General features: G+C 40.7%; 1 protein-coding gene across 1 annotated transcript in view; it reads left to right on the top strand.

Annotated features, from left to right (window-relative positions):
* LOC147683929 (uncharacterized) overlaps positions 1 to 21906 on the top strand; it is an 879194-nt gene that overhangs the window by 673904 nt on the left and 183384 nt on the right. The window contains 4 exon segments of the mRNA XM_086942580.1: positions 4527 to 4655; positions 7836 to 7964; positions 12739 to 12873; positions 16608 to 16742. Coding sequence (XP_086798706.1) covers positions 4527 to 4655; positions 7836 to 7964; positions 12739 to 12873; positions 16608 to 16742 — 528 coding nt within the window.

Here is a 21906-nt window from a genome sequence, read left to right as displayed (position 1 = left end):
AAGTCTTCGAGGAAGCATCTCTTCACTGGAATCCTGCTCCTCCTGGGTGAGATCCTAGGAAAGAAGGGGTCTTCCCAAGTCTATGTTTAGTAGTCAAAGTTAAGCCCAGTGACTTCGATTGTGCAGATCTGACAGAAAGCATGCCTAATTCTCTGCAGTGTCTATGTTCTGTCACATTGGTGATCAAATAAAGGGCGTGGGTAGGTAGGTTGTTTTCATCTGCTTGTGTTTGTGTGTGAGGGGGGAATGGTTACACATTTAAACAGGGCATTTTGCTGTGTAACTATATGGGAATTATGGGGAGAGTCATCAAATGGAAACCATTTACTGGGGCTTAGGGAACCAGTTATGAACATTTGGAGACTTTTCCTATTAAGAAAACTGAGGTACTGAACATTTTGGACAAGACAAGATATCAATCCTAGCCAATGAAGAGGTGACCTCAGAGGCTTTATCATGGTGGCTTTTCCAAATCTGAGCCTTTTGTCACAAAGTTCAAAATCTTTGGCAGAACAGCTAAGCACATTATATGCACTCTCCTAGAGCCCTTCTTGCCTGCAGCTTCCAATCTGCCTTCTGGTCTATCCTGCAAAAACTGGTAAAGTCTCAATCTACGCATCGCATTACCAACATTGCATTTTTGTTTTTTTAATGTTTTCAATTAAAAAATAAATATTTTTGTTTTTTACTGGTTACACACAACAACTTTCATTTTTGCTCTCATCTTTTGTACACCCTCCAGCTTTCTTAATTGTTGTGGTATTTACTCAATCAGTGTTTATATTTCTGACACACCTTGATATTTAACCGGTAAAAGGACAAAAATGGTAGTCAATTATTGGCAAAAGTTAGAAACAAATGACCAGGGAACATAACAGTTAAGTGATCCAGAGTTATCCCAAACTTTTTCAAACATGTGTCATGGAGTGTGAGAAAGTCATCCTTTTTGCCCTGGTCATTTTTTTACTGATACTGGTGGTAAATGGCTCTGACTGCGACCTGGGCTCTGCTAACCAGGCCCAAGGCCTGTGCTCTGAGGAAAAAGGAATATGGTAATCAGGTATAATTTCAATTGGCATTAACTGACCCCAGCGAGTCCCTAGTATATAATAAGGAAAAGGGGGGATTCCGACTACCTATAAGTCCCTAGTATATAATAGGGAAAGCGGGTTAGAGGCCCAGTACTGGAGAGTGCACTGCTGTGTTGCCTGCTGGCATTTTTAACAGACTGCCCTTAAAAAGTAAATTATATGTAAATTCAAATTTGGAGTTAAAGGTACTTCCAAAGTGGTAATCAACCTTATTTTTGCATTTAAGTCAACCCCAAGGGCTCCTTTAGGTGCCTCAGGGGTGGAGTGCCATGTAACTATAAGCAGGGGCATTATAAAATATGTTTCATATGCCCTTAGTGAAGCTCGATAGGCTAACATTGGAATATGCTATTTAAGTATAGATATAGCTAGGAGCTAAAAATGGCAATCAAAGAATTGAAAGTTTGGTAATGACAAATCCAACAGCTTGCCACTGTTGAATGTATCATAACTAATACAAAAAAGAAGTTATAGATCTTTCTTTTCTGCAGCATTGAAGCCACCTCTCCTGATTGGTCGACCTTAACAGGCTTAGCCAAGCTGCTTTGATGAGGTGATAAGTGGCCTGCATAGATCAGAGGTTATCCGATTAGTGACTCTGCAGCTGCAGAGAACAGGCCAGCATGACGGCTGGGTAAACGAAACTGTTCTTCAAAGAGAGCAGGACAGGAAGGAATCCCAGCCAGGCCTACCCCCTCTTCATGTGCCCCATCCAGATGGCACGCACAGGAATATAACTTGCAGAAGCTCTGGATGGGGAGTGGTAATGGAACTGAGCAACACCAGTAGGTTGGTGTAGCCAGGTCTTACTCTCCTGGAGAGGAAACCCCCATCTTGAATTTCAAAGTGCAGTGCTTTGTGGGACAAGAATATGCCACACTTTGGAGGAAGTTGTCATGCTTTTGGGTGACACCCTGCACCTCATTGGACAGGGGTTAACCCTGCTTGTTGCCCCAGATCATTAACTAAATATGTGAGTGCTTCATAGCAACTAGAATCTGCTGCCTGAAACTACAAGGAGAAGAAGGACTGCCCTGCTGGAACCCCAAAGGATTGCAATCTGAAGGACTACTCTTGTTGCATATTTGGAACTACAGCCCTTAGGACTTTTGCATTGCTTAAAAAGGATTGAGACGTACCCTCCCTGAAAGCAACAGGTTAACAGAGCTTCCCTGCACCATCTCCCTCAAGATGTCCCCAGCCTGGAGTACGTCCAGTGGACTTTTAAGGATTTGGCCAGGTGCATTGTGGGAATTGTAGTCCCAAATTTCCAAGGGCCATCTCAGAGCTTCTAGACCCTTGGATTTGTGTTACAAACACTTTAAACCCTCAAGAGGAACGTCAGGAAGAAGTTCCAAATGTTTGGAGAAGTTTGGAGCACGTTTTGGCAAAAGCTCCATAAGTGGAGCGACCCGACGTCAAAAGTCAACCGCCTATCTTCAGTCGCGACCCGGCCTGGATTTCAGGTTCATCTTGCTGAAAGCTCCGTAGCTCAAGATTTTTAGGAGTTAACCGGGGGGTCATGGTGAGCCAAGCCAGTTAATCCTCTGCAAATCCGGCCTGTGGAAGTACCTTGCTCACAGTCGAGAGAAAATCCTCCAGAAAGGTTTCTAAGTGTGAAGGTAACATTTTGACCAGGGCCTCCCGCATAGGATATCTGAAGAGGGCTCCATCGCGGTCAGCCTCAAACTTTGACTTTGTCCTGGTTAAGTGCGACCAGATGTCCCAAGTTGGCACTATATGTTTTTAAGCACTATAAAGTGTTTAACTTTTAAAAATTCATATCTCTGATTCCCTATATTGAATATTTATTGTTTTGGTGTCATTTTAAAGATACAAATATTTCCTATTTATATAAATTGGTGTGGGATTTTTACTGTGTGTTGTGTCTTACTTATTTAATGCATTGGTGTTTTAAATGCTTCACATACCTGTCTCTTGAGCTGCGCCTGCTTGCTCGCAGCCACCTACCAAGGGTTGAACCAGGGGCTAATGTATTGGGACCTTGACTCAACCTTATATTTTCTTATTGCTAGTGGCTAGGTGCATACTTACCCCTTCTAATAATCCACCTTCCAACATGGAGAAATAATAAACAGATTGTACCACCCTTAAAGGTGAAATGAGGCAGCAGAAACAAAGATTATTATAGGCTATTATATTTTCCAAAAGCCCAAGAATCTAAAAAACGGTTGTAGCTTTTTTTGATATGTAAGCAACTCCAGCTGTTAGAAAGACAAATTAAGGAAAATCTGAACTTGAAACACATGTTTATCAGAATAAGCAGGCATCTTTGATATGGCAACTAACCTCTAAGAGCACTTGCTAACCCAGGGCTTTGCAGCTCACTACTCTTCCCATATTTTTGCTGACTAGGGAATCTGTGTGTGTAACTACCTATAGTTTTAAAAGAAATGAGGGAAAGCAGAAGTAGGTGTGAGTACCCGCTGTTGCTAGGATCTACTATGGGTAATGAGGGATTGACACCACTAGGCAGAAGGGCACCGTTTACCTTGCTTTGAGCCTGCAAGCCGTCTCTCAAAGATTTCAAGTGGGTCCCACCAGTGGGCCCATGCACACACACAGCTTCTTAAGATGGTCCAGCATGCCTCCTCCTTGACCCCTCACCCCACTTGCACCACCCTTCATGTTCCCTCAATTTGTCCCATTCGTCCTCCCGGGCACCTGCTGATCTTCGTGGGATGGTTTGACCTCTTTGTCATGTTCTTCTTCAGGATGTTCCACCTAGAGATATATTACAACAGAAAATGTTCATGGGAGATGGAGCTAACTATGCACTCTCCCAACCACTCTAACAACTGCGGAGAATCTAGTCTCCTAGGGGGCATTTCACAGTTGTAAGCACCCTTTGTGCTGGTACATATTCACTAATATTGATTCTATGTTCTTCGCAGTCACCATTACAATTTTGCGCAGTTACGTGTCACTTAGATCCATACAAAATGGTCTGTGCTGGGCTCAATGTATTGGATTCTGACAAACGTTTGGTAGAAAGAGATGATTATGACAGATGGCTTAGAAAATGTGCTGAATGACAACACAGTGCTTAAAGTAACGCACAGCAGTAAATCTTTCGAGAAAACTAATTTCTTTGAGAAGGTGGGGCCACCAGTGGACATTTGATGATGTAGAATGACACAAAATAAATCAGAATTATACTTCTACTTTCTCACCTGACACATGGGTGGACTTCTCATGCTTCTCTATAGCTGTGATATTTCTGCAACCAGTTCAAGCAAAACCTTTGCAGTGGCATAACATTGTTGTAACCTTGTCTTAGATGTTGTAGATACCAATGTCAAGCCTGGTGCTATCCAACCATGGTTTTGAGGCTAAAAACATTACATTTGATATATAATGTTTACATTATACCACAGATACATTTAGGCCAAATCATTTGTTATTATTTTGCAGCATGTCCCACTGGAGCATATGGACAGGACTGCTTGAGCATTTGCGAGTGCCAAAATGGAGGAACTTGTGATCCTGTGACTGGGAAATGCCGCTGTCCACCAGGAATAAGTGGACAGTTTTGTCAGGATGGTAAGATGTGCTTTTTTCTGGTACTATTTCCTTGCTTTTAATGGAGGGCAGAAATAAATACTGGGAATATTTTGGATAGCAATGAGAGCAAGGGATACTCTAATAGAGCATGTGTAGTAAGGCTCTTTTTTCAATTGGACAACCTATGTTAATTCCTAGATTTGCTTTGTTTATATCCATGACAAAAATAAATAAATGACCTACTCACTGTGCATGTCCTACATGCACACCTTCCAGGCTATGATAGTTTTGAGATTTGTTAAAAAAGCTCTTTAAGAAAAATTCCATTATAACATTTCCTGTGGATGAGGGTCCTTTTGTGACCTAACGATACTGCTGTTTGGCTCAATAAATGAAGACTTGTGCCAGCAATAAGCTATTCATTTCTCTTGTGCTGCACAGTGCTGCCTGCTTACCATTTGACACACCACACAAGTCATGAGGATGGAAGGACAATGCAGGGGACCTACGCTTCCTTTTACAAGGACCAGCCAAATGTGCTTGGTAAACCAGTTGGGCGCCTCCTCTATGGTGGCATTGGTCTCCACTCCATCTCCCTTCTCCTCCATCATCTCTTACTCTTCCACCATGTTCTGTACATCTCTCTTCTGCTCAGCTCCATCTTGGGTTGTATGTAGTTTCCGAGTGACCTATTCACAGGGGAATCTCCACAATATTGTTGTGTTGGGGTGAGTAGAGAGTCCCCTGTGAATATTGCTATGATCTGTTAAAGGAGGTAAGGGAGTAAAGACCATAGAGATTGAAGTTCTGTTTCAGAGGTGAGGGACAGCACTGGCCACTTATGGGTTTATCTACTTTGGGGGTAGTGGATGCAAAACCCCAGGTATTGGAATGTTTTTCGAGAAGCTCATTGTGTGACACTATGGTCTGATATCGAGTCTGTCTGCGGAATCTAGGTTGCCAATTATGTGGATCTGTTTTGTGGGCATTGGATGCCAGTGGGTCTGGTTTGGAGTAAGTGGCAGGGCAATAGATAATGGAGCCTGTTTTGGGTGTGGGTATGGTAGTATGCCAATTATAAGGGTCAGTTTGACCAAAGGTACAAGGTTATTTTGAGGTTGGGAAAGGTCACTGAACAAAAATCAAAGACTATTTTAGGAGGATGTCAAGAAGTGTGTGGGAGTCTATTTAAGGAGAGGGATCTCTGAGCACCAACTATCAGTGTTTGTTTGGGGAAGGGGGTGATTACCTTGTGCTAATTTTGAAGGGAAGAATAGTTTAATACATCAATTTTGGATTGGACAAAACTTTAGCTATGGGGGTTCAGGGGGCAGATAATAAAGACTGGTAATTTTTTCAGAGACAGATTGTGACAGGGCCAGCCACGGCCTGTGGAGAGAGTTTTGGTGGGGCGGAGAGGCGGGGCGGGGGGCAGGGTGGGGGGTGCTAACAACTGGAGTATGGATAATTGAAGGTAAGTAAACAATTTAATTAATAAAACGAATTTCGTAGCGCGATGCTGGGTGCGCTACGAACTTCGTTTTATTTATTAAATTGTTTACTTACCTTCAATTATCCATACTCCAGTTTTTAGCACCCCCACCCCGCCTCTCCGCCCCACCGAAGCTCCCTCCACAGGCCGTGGCTGGACAGGACACCATGCATTATCTCGGTGGATGCGGGGGAAGGGCTGTTTTTTCTAGGATTGGGGTGACAGGAATGGATACCACGTTTTGCCTATTCTTTGTAGATTTAGGGGTACAGAATGCAATGTTTATGTATTTGGGGGTAATAGAAGGAAGCAAGAGATGTTTTTTGAGGGAGTGTTTGTTGGTGGTGTTCTGGCGTTGTAACCTAATGTTCAGCACCCCAGCATTTTTGTCCTGCAATGGAAGATAGATCAATTACTTCACTCTCCAGCCCAATTCATCCATGTCATTCTAGGGGGAGGCCCTTATCACCCCAAAAAACAGGTTCCAAGCACTAAACTAATCATATCTTTCTCTACAAACCGATTCAGTTAAATCTGAGCCAATTTCAAATTCGGCTAATGACACTCTAACACAGCGGGTCTTAACCTGTTGACTTTTGTGGGCCCCCACTGAATCATTGCCGGAAGCTTGAGACCCATTCCTAAGCAGTTTCTGGGATTTAAACCTCAAAACAATGCACAAAAATACAGAAACAAGTATGTATGAAATAAATACACAAAATCATATTTTTTTTAATTTAATTCACAAACACAAAATATGCAATCATTGGAATTTTAATTTTATCGGAAGACTGCAACTGTTCAAAATGTAGTTTTATTTCTAAAAGATGAAGTGGAATGCAGCATTATGTAAAATTAGCATCTCACCTTGCCTTTTTTGCTGCTAATACATGCTCTCTTTTTGTCGTGCAAACCGATGCTTCAAATGAGCCCACTAATTGGCTGTACTAGATTCTGTTTGCTGTACTTGTGCTGGCCCCTCCTATCAAGATGCAGATACCATCTTAACTGTTAGTCTCCAATTTCAAACTGCTTCACGTTTAAGGGACTTTTTTCATTTATACATGCCGTTTTGATCTGCTAATATCATGTCATTTTCTAAACTGTCATGACCCCCTAAGAAGGCCTCATAGACCCCCAGTGGTCTGTGGAAGCCAGGTTAAGAACTGCTGCTCTAAAGGGTGTCACTTATGTCTTCTTATTTACGTCAAACCTGAATTTGAAATGCCACCAATCTGAAATTATAAACATGGCATGCAGGAAACACCAGGAGTGTGATCAATGTATGAACCATTTACACAGCGAGGCCATCATTAGGAGACATCCAGCGGGGGATACCTTATTTATTATAGACCCAGGAAATATCTATACAGTGGGTATTGGTATTCATCATGGTCAATAAATAACACCTATTATGAGTTTTGCCCATCCCAGTGGGAGCAACATCTGGATTGTTGTGCTTACCACACCCAGACTTTTCCCAGCATTTTTTTCCTGTTACCTTGCAGTAATTTGTAACAACATTTAACACTGTAGATTGGGCTTTACTGCATCCCGAAATTACAGGGTGTTGTAAATCAAACGAACTTGTAATTGTGAGCCTTGCAATAATAGGTGTTTGAGCAGGGGGCCACTTAATGGGTCATTCACAGTGAGAGCCAGTGAGCACAAAATGAACTCACTTTGTTTGAATAGTACCCATAACTTCGTATCTATGTATTGAATAGGTTGCCCAAAAGGATTCTTTGGGAGGAGCTGCAACAAGAGATGCAACTGTGCCAACAATGGCTACTGCCACAGACTTTATGGAGCCTGTCTCTGCGACCCCGGATTGTATGGACGCTTCTGTCACCTAAGTAAGTGAGATTGATTCATTCAGCGAATTGTCGATGAGAAGTGAAGAAAGAAGTATTTTCAAAATGTCAACATATTGTGCCTTATTATGATGCCGATCAGACCATCCATCCGAATGCCGTGGCCGTAATCCGATTCCGATTGCCAAAGTCGGGAAAGTTCCCCCCGCTGTATTACGCTGCAACCACTTCTGCTGCAGAGGTCTCACCTACGGCGGTGCACATACCCCAGAATATGTTTCTGCAAGTGCATGCAAAATCACAGGAAATATGTGATATGTACACACATGCATGGCATATGTAGGGGTATGCCTTGTGCACCATGTACCCCATTGCTGGAGTGTGGTGATATGTGCAAAGTCCAGTAAATGGGGATACCGGACACCTATGGACTTACCTGCGTTTCGGCACCCACGGGGTCGTAGTCTTCGGGGTTCAGCTGTTGCAGTGTGGGGGGGACCTGGAGAAAGGGATCCACATAGGAGACTGTCAGGGAGAAGGTGAATTTGGTGAGTATGCACCCCAAATCCTTTGTTTCCGATGACTCAAGGCAGGTGATCTGACCGCCATGGTCGGGTCGTCATAAACACATGTAGTAATGCATATGACGCCGGAGATCCCTGTGCCGCCCATTAGATTATGTTTTTCTCAAACCAACATTTTGGCGGTCAGAGAAAGGCTGTCGGAGTGGGCAGTCTTTCAGCAGCCGGTCGAAGTATGGGAGGCATGAATCATATTTCGGCGGTCGGATCGACTGCTTCCGACAAGACCTCGGTGGTCGGACCGTGTCCGACAGGACTACGGAAGTCGGTCCAACTGGCATCGTAATCAGGCTCAATATGTCTTCATATACGGCGAAGAAAAGCAGTGTATAAAACTCACATATAAAAGGCAATTGGGAAACATTTCCGAGTCTTTTACTGATATGAAATGTTATGTCTATTTGTATAGCTCACTAATCACCCATGAGGGTATCCAGTCGCATGTCGCACAGGACAATGATGGATTCTACATGAACTGTTTTTCTATGTCAGGATATAGTAATTAATATCACTCAGCCATGTGGTTCATCTCAAGCTGTGCTATGAAGCATCTTGATTCATTCACAGGTTTGCTAATACGCACAGGTTTTTCTGCTTTTTACTCCTGCATGTAAAAATTATATCAGTGAAATGATAGATTAGTTGATATTTTAAATTAGATATTCCTCTAAGTTTAGCTCCAAGCAAGCAGTTGCCACCCACAAAATAAAACCCAACTTCATTATGGGAGATGATTCTGTCCATGTAACATTCAGGTCAAAATAGATGCCCAGTGACAGACTCTAAAGCAGTGAAGGAGTCTAAACACAACACCACAGTCACATCAGTGCCACCCACCTCATTCATGTCTATCCATCTGATTTTAGATCATACTGTGGTACAGAGACGGCAACCTCACATATTAAAGTGAATACCCTCTAACCACAGAAAATGATGCGCCCAGCCTCCTTATATTGTTGGATCTTTCAGCTACATTTGACACAATCAACCATCTCGTCCTCATCTACATCCTGATATCTCCAATATGATCCACAGGCAATGTTCTTCACTGATTTTGCACCTACCTATTCAAATTTCACGAGTTCATTTACATAGGTACCTCCAGATTCCTGAAGCTCCCTATGATCTGCAGACTTCCCGTAGGTTCGAACTTGTCCCATGTCATTTTCATCTTTTATGTGGAGCCACAGGCGACTCTGCTAATTGAAAAAAGCATAAAAATTCACCAATGCACGCATGACACAGATCACTTTTTTAACTTTTCGTCACCATAGACATCCAACACCTCAAACTCTGCCTGCACCAAAGCCTGGATGTTCCTTACCTACCTGAGGCTCAACACCACCCAAACAGAATTCCTCTTATTTGGCATGAACAAAAAGAAGCCACCAATCCAAACATTTCTGAGCAACATGAGCCTTGACCCTTCGGAATCCCAACTTTCACCAAACACTTCAGCTCCTGGATTCATCCTCGACATCAACCATTCACTCAAGGAACTCATCACCAACAAATCCAAGACGGCCTGATACCAGCCCACTTTACAAAAGAAAGTGAAACCAATCCTCCCAAGAAAGTTACTCCAGCACTCACATTCACCCCCTCATACTATCTCATCTGGATGGTGGCAACACCCACACTGCCCCCCAGCACATCTGACAAGCCACAGCATGTCTCATCCAAGACCTAAAGAAACAAGACCAAATCATCTACACTCTGGGGGTACTCCAAATGCTCTCCTTGTCAGCCTGAACAACCTTGAAAATTAGATGACAAGTGGACCAGGTAAAAAAAATGGCTTTTGGCCCAGCAACAGCCAGGACCCCATCACACTCAGGATGAAAAAGCATATAAAAGATCAAAAAGGACAAAAATTACATAACATGCCTTCTCGTGATCTGGAACAGCATCCCCATATCCAGCAAGACTAACCCAATTGTGCTCCTATATAGGAAAGAGCTGTAGACACACATTTTTGAAAAAGTTACATCGCAACAGAGTCACATATCCCTTTCAAATGGGAGTGTGAGATACATGGTTATGCAGTGACAATTGTCAGCCAAGCAGCCCCCTCTGCAGCTTTGAATATTACGGAGCCTATTGGCCACTCCAATGGTTATAATATGGAGGATTGCATTAATGCAACTGTTTCTCTGGTGATATCACAGCTAAATGCACTTACACAAACAACAACATTTAACATGAATAATCCTTAGCTATCAAAAAGAGGATGTGTGTGATATCACCTGAAAAAAAAACAACTGTTACAGGTAGAACACAACCAGAGGCTTGTAGTTTTAACCATTTTAGCTATGATCTCACTAGGCAATAGGGGTGGTAGGAATTTCCTACAATAAAGTGAAACAAACATTGGCAAAGCCAATATATATTGCCTCTAAAAGATGAGGGTTGAGCTATTTAATTTGGCACTGTGGAATTGCACTGGCATGAGCAAAAAGAAAAATCTAAATGGCCATTTATGCATCCCACCAAAGGCTGGTGGATACACATGCTTGGCTGGCTGTCTTGGAATACTTTTTGTAATAAAGAAAAGGAATTCTAAGATGGCCACTGATGCATTCACATGCATTTCAATGGTTGCACATGCGTCATCACACACTAGCGGCATTGTGGAAACTTTTTTTCTTTCTATGGTGGCCACGGGTGCATTAAAATGCATTTGTATGCATTGGCATGGGCCCTAGGTTTTTGATTAAACCAAACAATTTAAGGCGACCTCTAACGTGCATGTGCATGTTTTGTGATATAGCAGCCGCTATTGGTATTTACCTTTGTAGGATGCTGACATTTTGTTAGCAAGCTATGAAGGATCATAGTTTAATGTTTTCCTCACAAGGAGTTAATTGTGGTACATTTGCTGGGCTACTAATAGGGGCCAAAAGGTTATCCAGTGTTACTAGGGGAGTAGACTAGCTTGTAGCATTAATAAGGCCTCCATGAAGAAGAGCACACATAAGAGAAAGCTCTGTTAAGTTATTTAGGACGAGATGTAGAAGCATTTTTATTATCAAAAATGATCGGATTCGTAGTTCATAACTGCAAAAATGCTTTCTACAGGGTACAAAACCCATTTTACGATTCAATAACGTTACCAAATTGCAAAATACAATTCGAAGGACTTAGCATATCACTATTTGCAAGGGGCGTGTTTAAAGGTCCATTTCAGACAGTGATTCGTTATGGTATGTATCAATATTTTGCAACTAAAATCTTGTCGCAATTCATTGAAATTGTATCAACTTCCAACATTTTGCCATTTGCAAAAGAGAAGGGTTCCCATTAGGACCCCTTCCCCTTTCTGAACATAAAAATACATTTGGTTGGAAGTAGACAATGGTCCAGCTAACTGCTATCTACTCTCTTACAAACTATTAAAAGGTTGGAAACGGTTTGTAATGTAGTCCCCTTTCCTTTGAGGAGAATGGGCTGCATTAACCCCTCGCGTGCCCCGTTAGCCAACGGCCGTCGCAAGCACTACCTCGGTGGTGATGTGTACGTCCGTTGGCCGACACGGCCCCGCCCACACAATAGAACACCCGCATCGCGGCAGAGTTTACGCCCCGGTTAAGGGTTTAAAAAATAATATTTTAAAAGCAACCACAGACATGGTGAACTGCTGACCACATCAGGCCACCTACCCTGGGCTGGCCACCAATCATAGAGGGTTGTTGTTGGCAAAGTACCTCAAGATTGCGGATGAGGTAGGTCAAATAGCACTCCACAACCATTCAGAATTTGGTGAAAAAAACTATACATAGGTCGGTTCGCAAAATTCCACACTGGCTTCAAGATGCTGGGTGACAAATTTCAGTAGGTACTGTTACCCCATTATATGAATTTCCTATCTGTTTAAAATGAGTAATGGACATTCAGTGAAAATCGTTAAGTATATTAGTAATGATAAGAAGTGGGAGTTCATTTGAATACACATTTGATTAGTTTGCAAAAATGGAGCAGCAGTTTATTTTATGCAGAATATTGAATAAAAACATAATGGTTTTTGTAATATTATATGCTGATTTGTTATCTTAGGAATGATCTTATTTTGAATATGTATTTCGTTCTGTAGGGTGGGCCACAATGGCAGAGCTTCTGAACAGGTATATGAGGTATAAGATGTCCTCAATATGTTCTTTTTAACCATATGAGGATAACCAATGCGTCTCTATAGAACAATTGCATTCTTATCTTCTAATGCCTATCTAATTTTACAGGTTGTCCAAAATGGTCTTTTGGCGATGGATGTTCTAAAGAATGTCAGTGTGTGATCCAAAACGCTGTGGGATGCATCGCTAAAAACGGCACCTGCATCTGTAAACCTGGGTACCATGGGGATATGTGCCAGAAAGGTAATATGAAATTGTAACTTTATGTTCCAACCCGTAAACGCCTGTGTGGAATTCTCAGAAGCCCCTCTGTGAAGCAAAATTCGGAAACAGATTGTTTGGTAAATGGGATTCACACCATGTAGCCAATATGGTGTATTGGAATTGAAACCTGGTCATTACAGTTCTGGGGGCAGTCTTACAAGCTGATAATTTACTGTATTATTGTGAGTAGAGTCATTTTCCCTTTCTTTTGCCTTCTTTCTCTCTCTCTCTCACCAACTCTCTCACACACACACATAAACATGCGCACACTCACACACACACATATTTGTCTTGCTAAGAGTCTCATTTAGACCTGGGTCAACTCATTTTTGTTACCCGGTGCCAACTAACGTCTCACAATTTCCCTGCTGTGCCTGGCAGCAATTGTTGATCTTGATTCTAGGCGAGACCAGCCCATAGCAGGAGGCTAGTGGGGGTATGGCACATATCAGAGTGAAGGTAAGCAACTTCATGGTGATGTTTCTCTATGAACTGGCAGCACTGCAGGTGATAAAGTGCAATTTGTATCTGGTAGACTCTAAGGATTAACCCCCTACACTGTACTGAATGAAAGGCAGTGCAAGAGGAAATCCTTGACCTGAAATTGCAAACCCATCAGGGTAATCCGTCGGATTATCTCCCCAGGGGTGTACAAACACACCATGACAACAATGCATCTGCAGGAATTCTCTCACCAATACAATACATGCCTGTAGTAACAACAAGTGATCATCTGATATTCCCCTTTTGCTGGGATTTACTTCACATCCCAAGGAGGACTTTCCTATGATTTAACTTTGTTTCTTGAGGTGAGTGGATGGTTAGAGCAGCCTCCAAGCATTTTAGGGGATAAAGGAATATGTGGGCACATGCTGGGCCCCATGGTGTGGGAAACAGAGAGGACTACTGCCAGCTGTAAGTCGGCTCGAGCAACCCAATTCATCCTCTCTTCAAGACCATGTGAAAATGTACAGCTAATGCAGTCACCCAGTTCTAAATAGGTGAGTGTTTTAGGTACCACTGGGAATGTCAGAAGTGGGGACAATGCCAATGTTCCCCACCTTTATAATTGGGGGCCGTGAGATGGGTGGGAGTGTCCTGGTAGCAGGATGCTACTGTCTTCTTCATCAAAGTCTAGGTGGTCGCTTAGCAGTATCACAGTTTATATACTCTGCCCGTGTCAGTGATTCATGTATTATATGTTAGTTCAGTTCTATCACTGTAGAAGTAATGTTCATTCAACCACATTCCTGAAATCATACGAAAATAAATTGTCATAGTTGATGCGTAGAACTGTTTAGAAACAGTGTCTTGGAATCAAATGAATCAATATTTTAACCTTATTGTATTTCTAATTAGAATATTGTATTCTTACTCATTTATTTCAGAATTAAACTGGGAATACTCTTGGCCTACTCTTGAAATTCATGAGTCACTAAGCTTACTACACTCCTGGCACACTCATTGAAACCAGGAGTAAAACCTTTGTGAATCTGGCCCTCAGTGTTTCTTTTAGGTTCCCCATTTTGGTCTTCTCATATGATGCAGAGGCATGTCTCATCTATCTGGTGCCCATGTGGCCACAAATCCTTCATATTAATGCCAAACCATCCGTGTAGGGATTTGACTGTCCATGGTGTTTCATTCTGTCATAAGGCGGTCCCTTAGGTTTAGCCTCTAAAACCCAACCCTTATCTATTTGCACTCACTGGTTTATTTCCGCACTGTCCTCACTATGACAATTCTAATACTCTAAAAACATTTGGCTGATTGAAAAAACATCTATGAGCATGAGAAGTAGTACTCTTTCACATACTCTTACATGTCATTGTGAATAGGCCTCAAAACTTGTAACTCCTTCTAAAATTGTAAAGAGGGCACAGTCCTTTCTATTTATAGTAATTGTATGTAAAATTGGATTATTCCTGGAATATGACAATTTTATTCCCATTTTTGTTGTTTTGAACCAAGTCACAAAATTGTGCAATAGTACATGCAAAATATATCTGCAGTACTTAATCCTGTACTCATAGGGGCATATGTATCAAGCCCTTTTCCTGTTTGCAAACGGGCTGATTCTCAGAATTGGCCCGTTTGCGAATGGGGAAATGCCTTTTTAGCATTTTTCAAAGTGCTATGCGGCACACATACATGCCCTAAGGGCATGTATGTGTGCCACGTGTGCACACATACATATATGTCAGGGGTGCAACAGGGTGTCCTTTTGACACCCTTGCACCCTTGAAATTGCATTCGCAATTTGTGAGTACCTAATGGGTACTCGCAAATTGTGAATGTCTTCCCATTCATTCCTATTTGGCCACTAGGCCCATAGGAATGATTGTTAAAGTATTCCTTTATTGCGAATCAAAATTTGCGATCCTCAATTAGGAATATTAAGGAATCACAATTAATTTTAAGATTCCTAGATACATTCCGTTTTGTGAGTCCTTAATAGTGATTCATACAAAATCTCTATTAAAGACTCGCAAAACGGGTTTGTCATACATATGCCCATGAATTCATAACTGTGAATTGAACCCTTATTTCTTTTTCATATGCATTACTCTTTATTTAAATATTTGCATATACAAGAATATAGCAAAAAATTACATATCTGGTCGCCGTGTACAGAATACATAACACATGACAACAATAGACATGGTCGTCAATTACAACAGTGCTGTAGTTAGATCAGTCCCATATGGGTTAAACAAGGTTCTACTGGAGGGATTAGCCCTTTGACCCTTAATTCCTAACCTCCGGACCATCTTTCTTTTCTATTTACCTCACTAGGAATAATTTCTCAACAATGCCCTACTTGTGGACATATGTACATATAGTAATATTCTAACATTTATTCACAACTCCAGCCTCCAGGGTGCCTCTATCTGAGATATCCCAGAGTTGGAAATCATGGAAAAGCAGTCTGCTACTGCACCCTCCTATGATCACTGCAAGAAGTTGTGTAAGGGTGACTCCAGGAGATGTTGCAGGGTCACCCCAACATGTTGGGTGCGAGTGGATTCTAGGTTCCTGCTGTGTTGGGTTGAAATATCAGCTAGGACACTTTGCCCAGGAGCAGTGGCAGGTCAACCGTGACAACTGGCGCCAATCCATCTGTTGCTTTCAGCATTACCTCATGGTCACAGGAACAGTTTCCTGATGCTGTAAAAGTACATTGTCTCAGCCTCTCAGTTTTTGTTTTAACTTTGCTAGCTATGCACTTTCTTAAGCTTCTGCCATTTATAAAAATGAGCAGATAACGCATCTTCACGTGTCAATTCTAATATTATATAAACCCAGAAAGAGAAGGATAACTCAGTTCTTCTAATTTTTTATGCCTTGTTCAATAACTTAAGTTTGGAGCAGATCAAGTTGTTCACATTACCCACATGACAAAAATGGTGCAAGGTGTAGTTTTATCTTTAACAATACTGTAAAATATTATTTAATATGGTATTGCTTGGCTTTACAAGCATATGAACTCATGGGTTAGTATAATCCACAACTGTGCACTCTTTCATAGTTTAATATTGTGAGTTTGTAACATTTATTTAAAATATGTCAAATTTGGAATTGCCTGATGTCTATAAAGCTTTTAAGTGAATGTCCTAAAGTAGCAGCTTTCTAGCAGTCTTTGCTAAAAGTTACATGTTCTCTTTGCCATTTGCATCTGCACCCATTAATAGTACCGGTCGTTTTTTAATCAGAGTAGTCTTCTGGTTTCAATGTGGATGGCTCTAAATTGAGATGCTCATGTCCTTTCTGTGTAACCTGTGAACATGACAGTGAAATATTTAAAAACAAGTGCCCAGCAGAATTCCACGGTTAGAGGTGCAAATTGTGTATGTCCTTTATGTTATTTGATATACTTAGTCACAAAAATCACTGCAAATCTGTGAATTGTTAGGGACTGATTCACAAAGGTAACTTACACTTTTGATTAAGTTTACACTTTTGACTATGGTGGCCACTTTTAGGTATTCACAAACTCTGATTGTGAGTTCTAAACAAAAACAGCAATGCATATGTCCAACCATTGTTACTGCAACAACCTCCAATGGAAATTAATGGAGGTATAAACTTAAAATAAAACCAATAATAAATATAAGTTAAGTTATTTAAAATAGTTAGAAATATAAATAAATATAAATTACTGTTAAAAAATATCTAAAAATAGTACATACCTATTTAATTATAAGCTATTTTCATGACTTGTGTTGAATTAATAACCATAATGTAACAATAAAGTGAATTAAAAATAATTTAGTTAGTTTGAATTCATTCTGTAATTTACTTTCAATAAGTATTAATGCACAATATCATTTTTTAATTGGGAAGATATTTTTTTAATTAAACTTCAGAAAAATAAATTCAATGTCATTTAATATGTTTCCATTGATTATAACTTTATTTATAAATTAATTTAATAGAGTTGTAGCATTTTTTTTATTTTGTTCTGCTTTTACTATAAATATATTAATTAATGTACATTAATATTTACCAGAAAAATAATTATAATATTCATATTTGAGTTGAATACATTTTTACAATCATCTCTATATTTTACCATATGGCAACTCTGCATGTAATTAATTTTTTGTAATAGAATTCTATTTAATAAGTTTACAATTATTTTCCTGAAGTTCAAATTAAAAAATAAATCCCCACCCAAAAATTATTTTAATGTTCATTAATACTTATTGAAAGTCATGTTTAGAATTAATTTATTTTTTAAGCATAATCTCACATTATTTTTTTAAGCGAAATAGGTAATAAAAATATTTTGAACTTAAATAATAAATATGTACTATTTTTCTATATCTTTACATTAGTTTTTCTATTTATATTTTGACCACCAATGTGGTTTTCATCCTTCAACGAACACAAAAATCCTGTAGCCAATATGAGGCAAGAGCCCTTTCTCTTCTTGGATCCAACACTAAAATGCTAAAAATCAAACACAATCTCCTGTGGGTCCAGTCATTTTAAACCAACTGCAGCCTAAATGTCTTGATCATCTGGATAGCCCACACACCATTGCCATATGTAAGTATGCTCCATTGTCCAGCTCCTCGTGTAGTATTAGTTTAATTTAAGTGTAGGATTGTGATGCATAAATCCACTTTCACCTAGAAATTGGTCCAGATAATTTAACCAGCATCATTTTATGCCATAACCAGATGTTCCACTGGATGAATGAGAACTCTCTGTGGACACTAGGACTGAATTTAAAATCTGAGTGTGTGGACATCGTGTAGGGGTTGTCAGGGATCACAGCACTGTCAAGAACACTGGGGATTTGTAGGGGATTCACCACCTTGTTTTCTGCCAACTTATTATACTAATTGTAAATAATACCCAATTATTCACTATTAGTCTTATAGCAATGGCAGTACAGTTAGCTGGAAATAGGATCTTCGTGGCAGCTGAGGTACATAAAAAATGCTTTAAATGGATGTTGTGTCTATGTGAGAGGGAGTGTGTGTTTTCTGGTATGTGTAAGCATGTTTGTGGATGAAAGCGAGTGAGAGCCAATGACAGGTAGAGAGTGATAATGACTAAAAGTGTCTGTAAGTTTCACTGAGTCAAAGTGAGTGAGACTAAGTGAGAGTAAGAGTGACTGCATGTGAGAGTAAATGAATATTTGTGAGGGAATGTTAGAGAGTAAGGGTATCAATGATAGTGAGAAAGAGTGAGAATGCCAGTGGGTGAGTGAAACTATGAGTGAGTCAGAGTGAAGGAAAAGAGGGTCAGTGATAGTAAGATTGAGTGCAAGTGAGTGGGAATGTATGATTAAAAGTGAATTTGAGAGAGAGTGAGTACAAATGTATGAGTGTGAATGAGTCAGAGTGAGTGATAAGTGCGTGAGAATTAAAGAGTATGAGTGAGTGCAAGTGTGTGTGAGTGAGGAACTGTGAGTGAGTCCGATTAATAGTGAGTGAGTGGCAATGCATGAGTGAGTTGAAGTGAGGAAAATGAATAAGTGAGAGTGGGTGAGAATGAACATGAGTGAGTAAATGTGAGTGTGAGTAAGAATGAGGTTTTATGGTTGTGAGCCTGCTGTTTGCCCTTGCATACAGAAAGATATTCTTATCTAACAGAGGCATTTATGGTGAAATTCTGCCACTGTCAACGTGGAGGTAATTCTTAGAATGAGGAGCACCTGTGACAAAGTACTGACACTGGCACACTGAAAGTTATTCTTGGCATCATGAGCACCCATGGTAAAATACTGGTATACTAGAGGTAATTCTTGGCATATAGTGCACACGTGGAAAAATCCTAAGATTGACATACTTGATTAAATTCTTGGCATGGGGACACCATTAGCAAAATGCTGGCATTAGCACATTGGAGCTAATAATTGGCCCAAAGGACAACAACTGTGGCATATGGGAGGGGGAAGCCATGACAAAATGCTGACCCTGACATACTAAGGGAATTTTTGACATAAGGGTCACCCATGGTATATTGATGGCATTAATGCAAAAATTCTGGTTCTGGGATATTGCATTTAGTTTGTTGTCTTAGACGGCACCAATGGCATATGGGGAGCACCCGTGACCAACGTGACCGCATGCTCATTCTGGCACAAAGGAGGTAATTTTTGGCATATGGGAGCACACTTTCAAAAAAAGGGGTTCAACTTTGAGGGAGTGTCAGGCTTCTTTAGAACGGCACACCAGTAAAGAATCTGAATATTTAATGAGTGTCCTTTCAAAGCTTATGTTTTTGCATGTTTTTGTTAAAGCTGTGTTTTACAATGCATCATTTGACTCAGTATTTTAACATTTTTCTAACGCTCACTACAATTCAGAGCTGGTAAATTTTCCAGTACATTCAGAGATCATGTCATCACTCTAATATAGGTGATATCTTTGACATTTGTCTGTGTTGTTCTGTTATACTAATCATGCAGTTATTATGGAACGTTATCAGTGACACATTGGGGTCGATTACGATGCCATAGGAAACGGCTCAGACCCTCGGTCAAGCCGTTCCTACGGCATTGTAATCAGCAGTTTGGATTAATTTCCAACCCACCCATTTGGATGGAGTCAGTTGGAAATGAATCCAAATTGGATTTCTGAATGGCTTCCGATGGGCTCAGAGAGCTTGTCTGCAATTTGGAAAGCCTCCTGGGCCGCTCTTTCTGCCAGAATGATTATAATGTCCGATTCCAACATCTTTTCAGTGCCGGCCTTTCTGACACAGAAAGCCTGTTGGAAGTCGACTTTGGCGGCCCCCAGCGTTAAGATCATGTGACTTCATTATCTAGGGAAATTCTGGGTCAAGGGTCAAATTATGTCATTACCTTTGATGGTAATATGCTCAAAGGGCGTGTGGTGTCACTTGTACTCCCTTTTGCATTTTGGTGAATTGATGTCCATGTGTTAGCACCATCCATAAAGCAAATTGCATAAGCAAAGTCAATGCAAAACTGCAGAGAACATAACCTCATTTTTACCCAGGAGAGCAGGCTTTAACGCTGTTAACGCTGTTGGCGCCTGTTGCATGAATCTTTTTTGGCACCCCGCAATGACAACCTTCTCCAAGGATTCCCTCACTACCACCCTCCAACAGTGCCCCTCATCTCTTCATAGCCCTTCTTTCATATGGATTTTATTTGTTTTATAGTGCTACTCATACTAGTGAAGGGCGTCCCAGCACTTTACAACAGACACATTGTACAAAGACAATGAATCATACGTGTGTAAATCAATCTATTGGACATTTTACATAAGACAATGAGGTTTTCAATGTGTAGGAATCACATGTCATCCATAATAGTAGGCAGTGTATTTTAAGAGTGTTTGGTCTGGAGAAGCACAAATTCAGGATTTAAAATTTACCACAGTTGGCTTTACAAACAAACCCTTTTTAGCAGCATTAGGATAATGAGAGACTGGGGAAAAAGCATAACATTCTAAACTATACCAACAGTTTGCATGCAGCTCTTCAATGACATTTCATTGGTCACTATACTATATTAGGATTGTAATTTATGAACTGTAAGTAAGAAAGAATATCTGTGACAAAGGCAGTAACCCACTGAGCTATCTAGCTGAAATACACTTCTGTGATCTGCATGATGCACATTCTTTGTAGTAGGCATGTTAACCTTCTGTGCTACTTTATGATGAGTTAAAACTGCAACTAGAGAAAACTCATCTGTTTCCAGCAGGAAAATTAATCACCAGAGTTATCTAAACATGTTTCTAGTTGCCTGAAAACTGCTGGACATGCAAGGAACTCCACAGCATGGGCTTTTAAACTCATAAGTTATTTTTAAACATGGCACCGGAGGTCAGCATCAGGTGGTGCTGACCTATTCGCATCGCCCTAAAGACGGCAATGTTTCCCATCTGGAGCCTTCTGATCAATTTCAGCCCATTGGATCGCTCACTGATCAATACAATGGATGCAATGGAAAAAACACTGGAGAAGATAGCTCAATATGCAAGGGCCTGGACTTTGAAATTTCCTCAGTCCCAACTTTAGGTCTGAACCCAACAACAAGTGTGTTAGACCTGGCATCATTGGCATGGTTTCCCACTAACTTTATTCCTTCAGCCCTCCTATTTTTTGATGACTTTGTTTTTGCTGGCCTAAAGACTCTGCACACTTTACCACTGTTAATCAGTGCTAAAGTGCTTCTGCTCTTTCCCTAAAAGTTGGTAACTTTGGCTTATACCCAATTGGCATATTTAATTTACTTATAAGTCCGTCGTAGTGTGGCACTAAAGGTGAGCAGGGCCTGTAAATTAGAAACTACTCTTGAGCCTGCAGCCCTGATTGTGCCACCTATTCAAATGGCCCATTTTACATATTTCAGGCCTGCAATTGCAGAGCCTGTGAGCGCAGTTTAAACTACCATTTCAACCAGGCAAAATAAACCCTTTAGCCAGGCCCAAACCTTCCTTTGTAATACATATAAGTCACCCCTAGGGTAGGCCCTGGTCAGCCAAGAGGGCTGGGTGCAATGCACCCAAAAAGCAGGATATT

Source organism: Lissotriton vulgaris, chromosome 11, assembly GCF_964263255.1.
Source record: "Lissotriton vulgaris chromosome 11, aLisVul1.2, whole genome shotgun sequence".
NCBI lineage: Eukaryota > Metazoa > Chordata > Amphibia > Caudata > Salamandridae > Lissotriton > Lissotriton vulgaris.
Note: the sequence above shows the minus strand (reverse complement) of the source record. Positions and strands in the feature narration are given on the sequence as shown.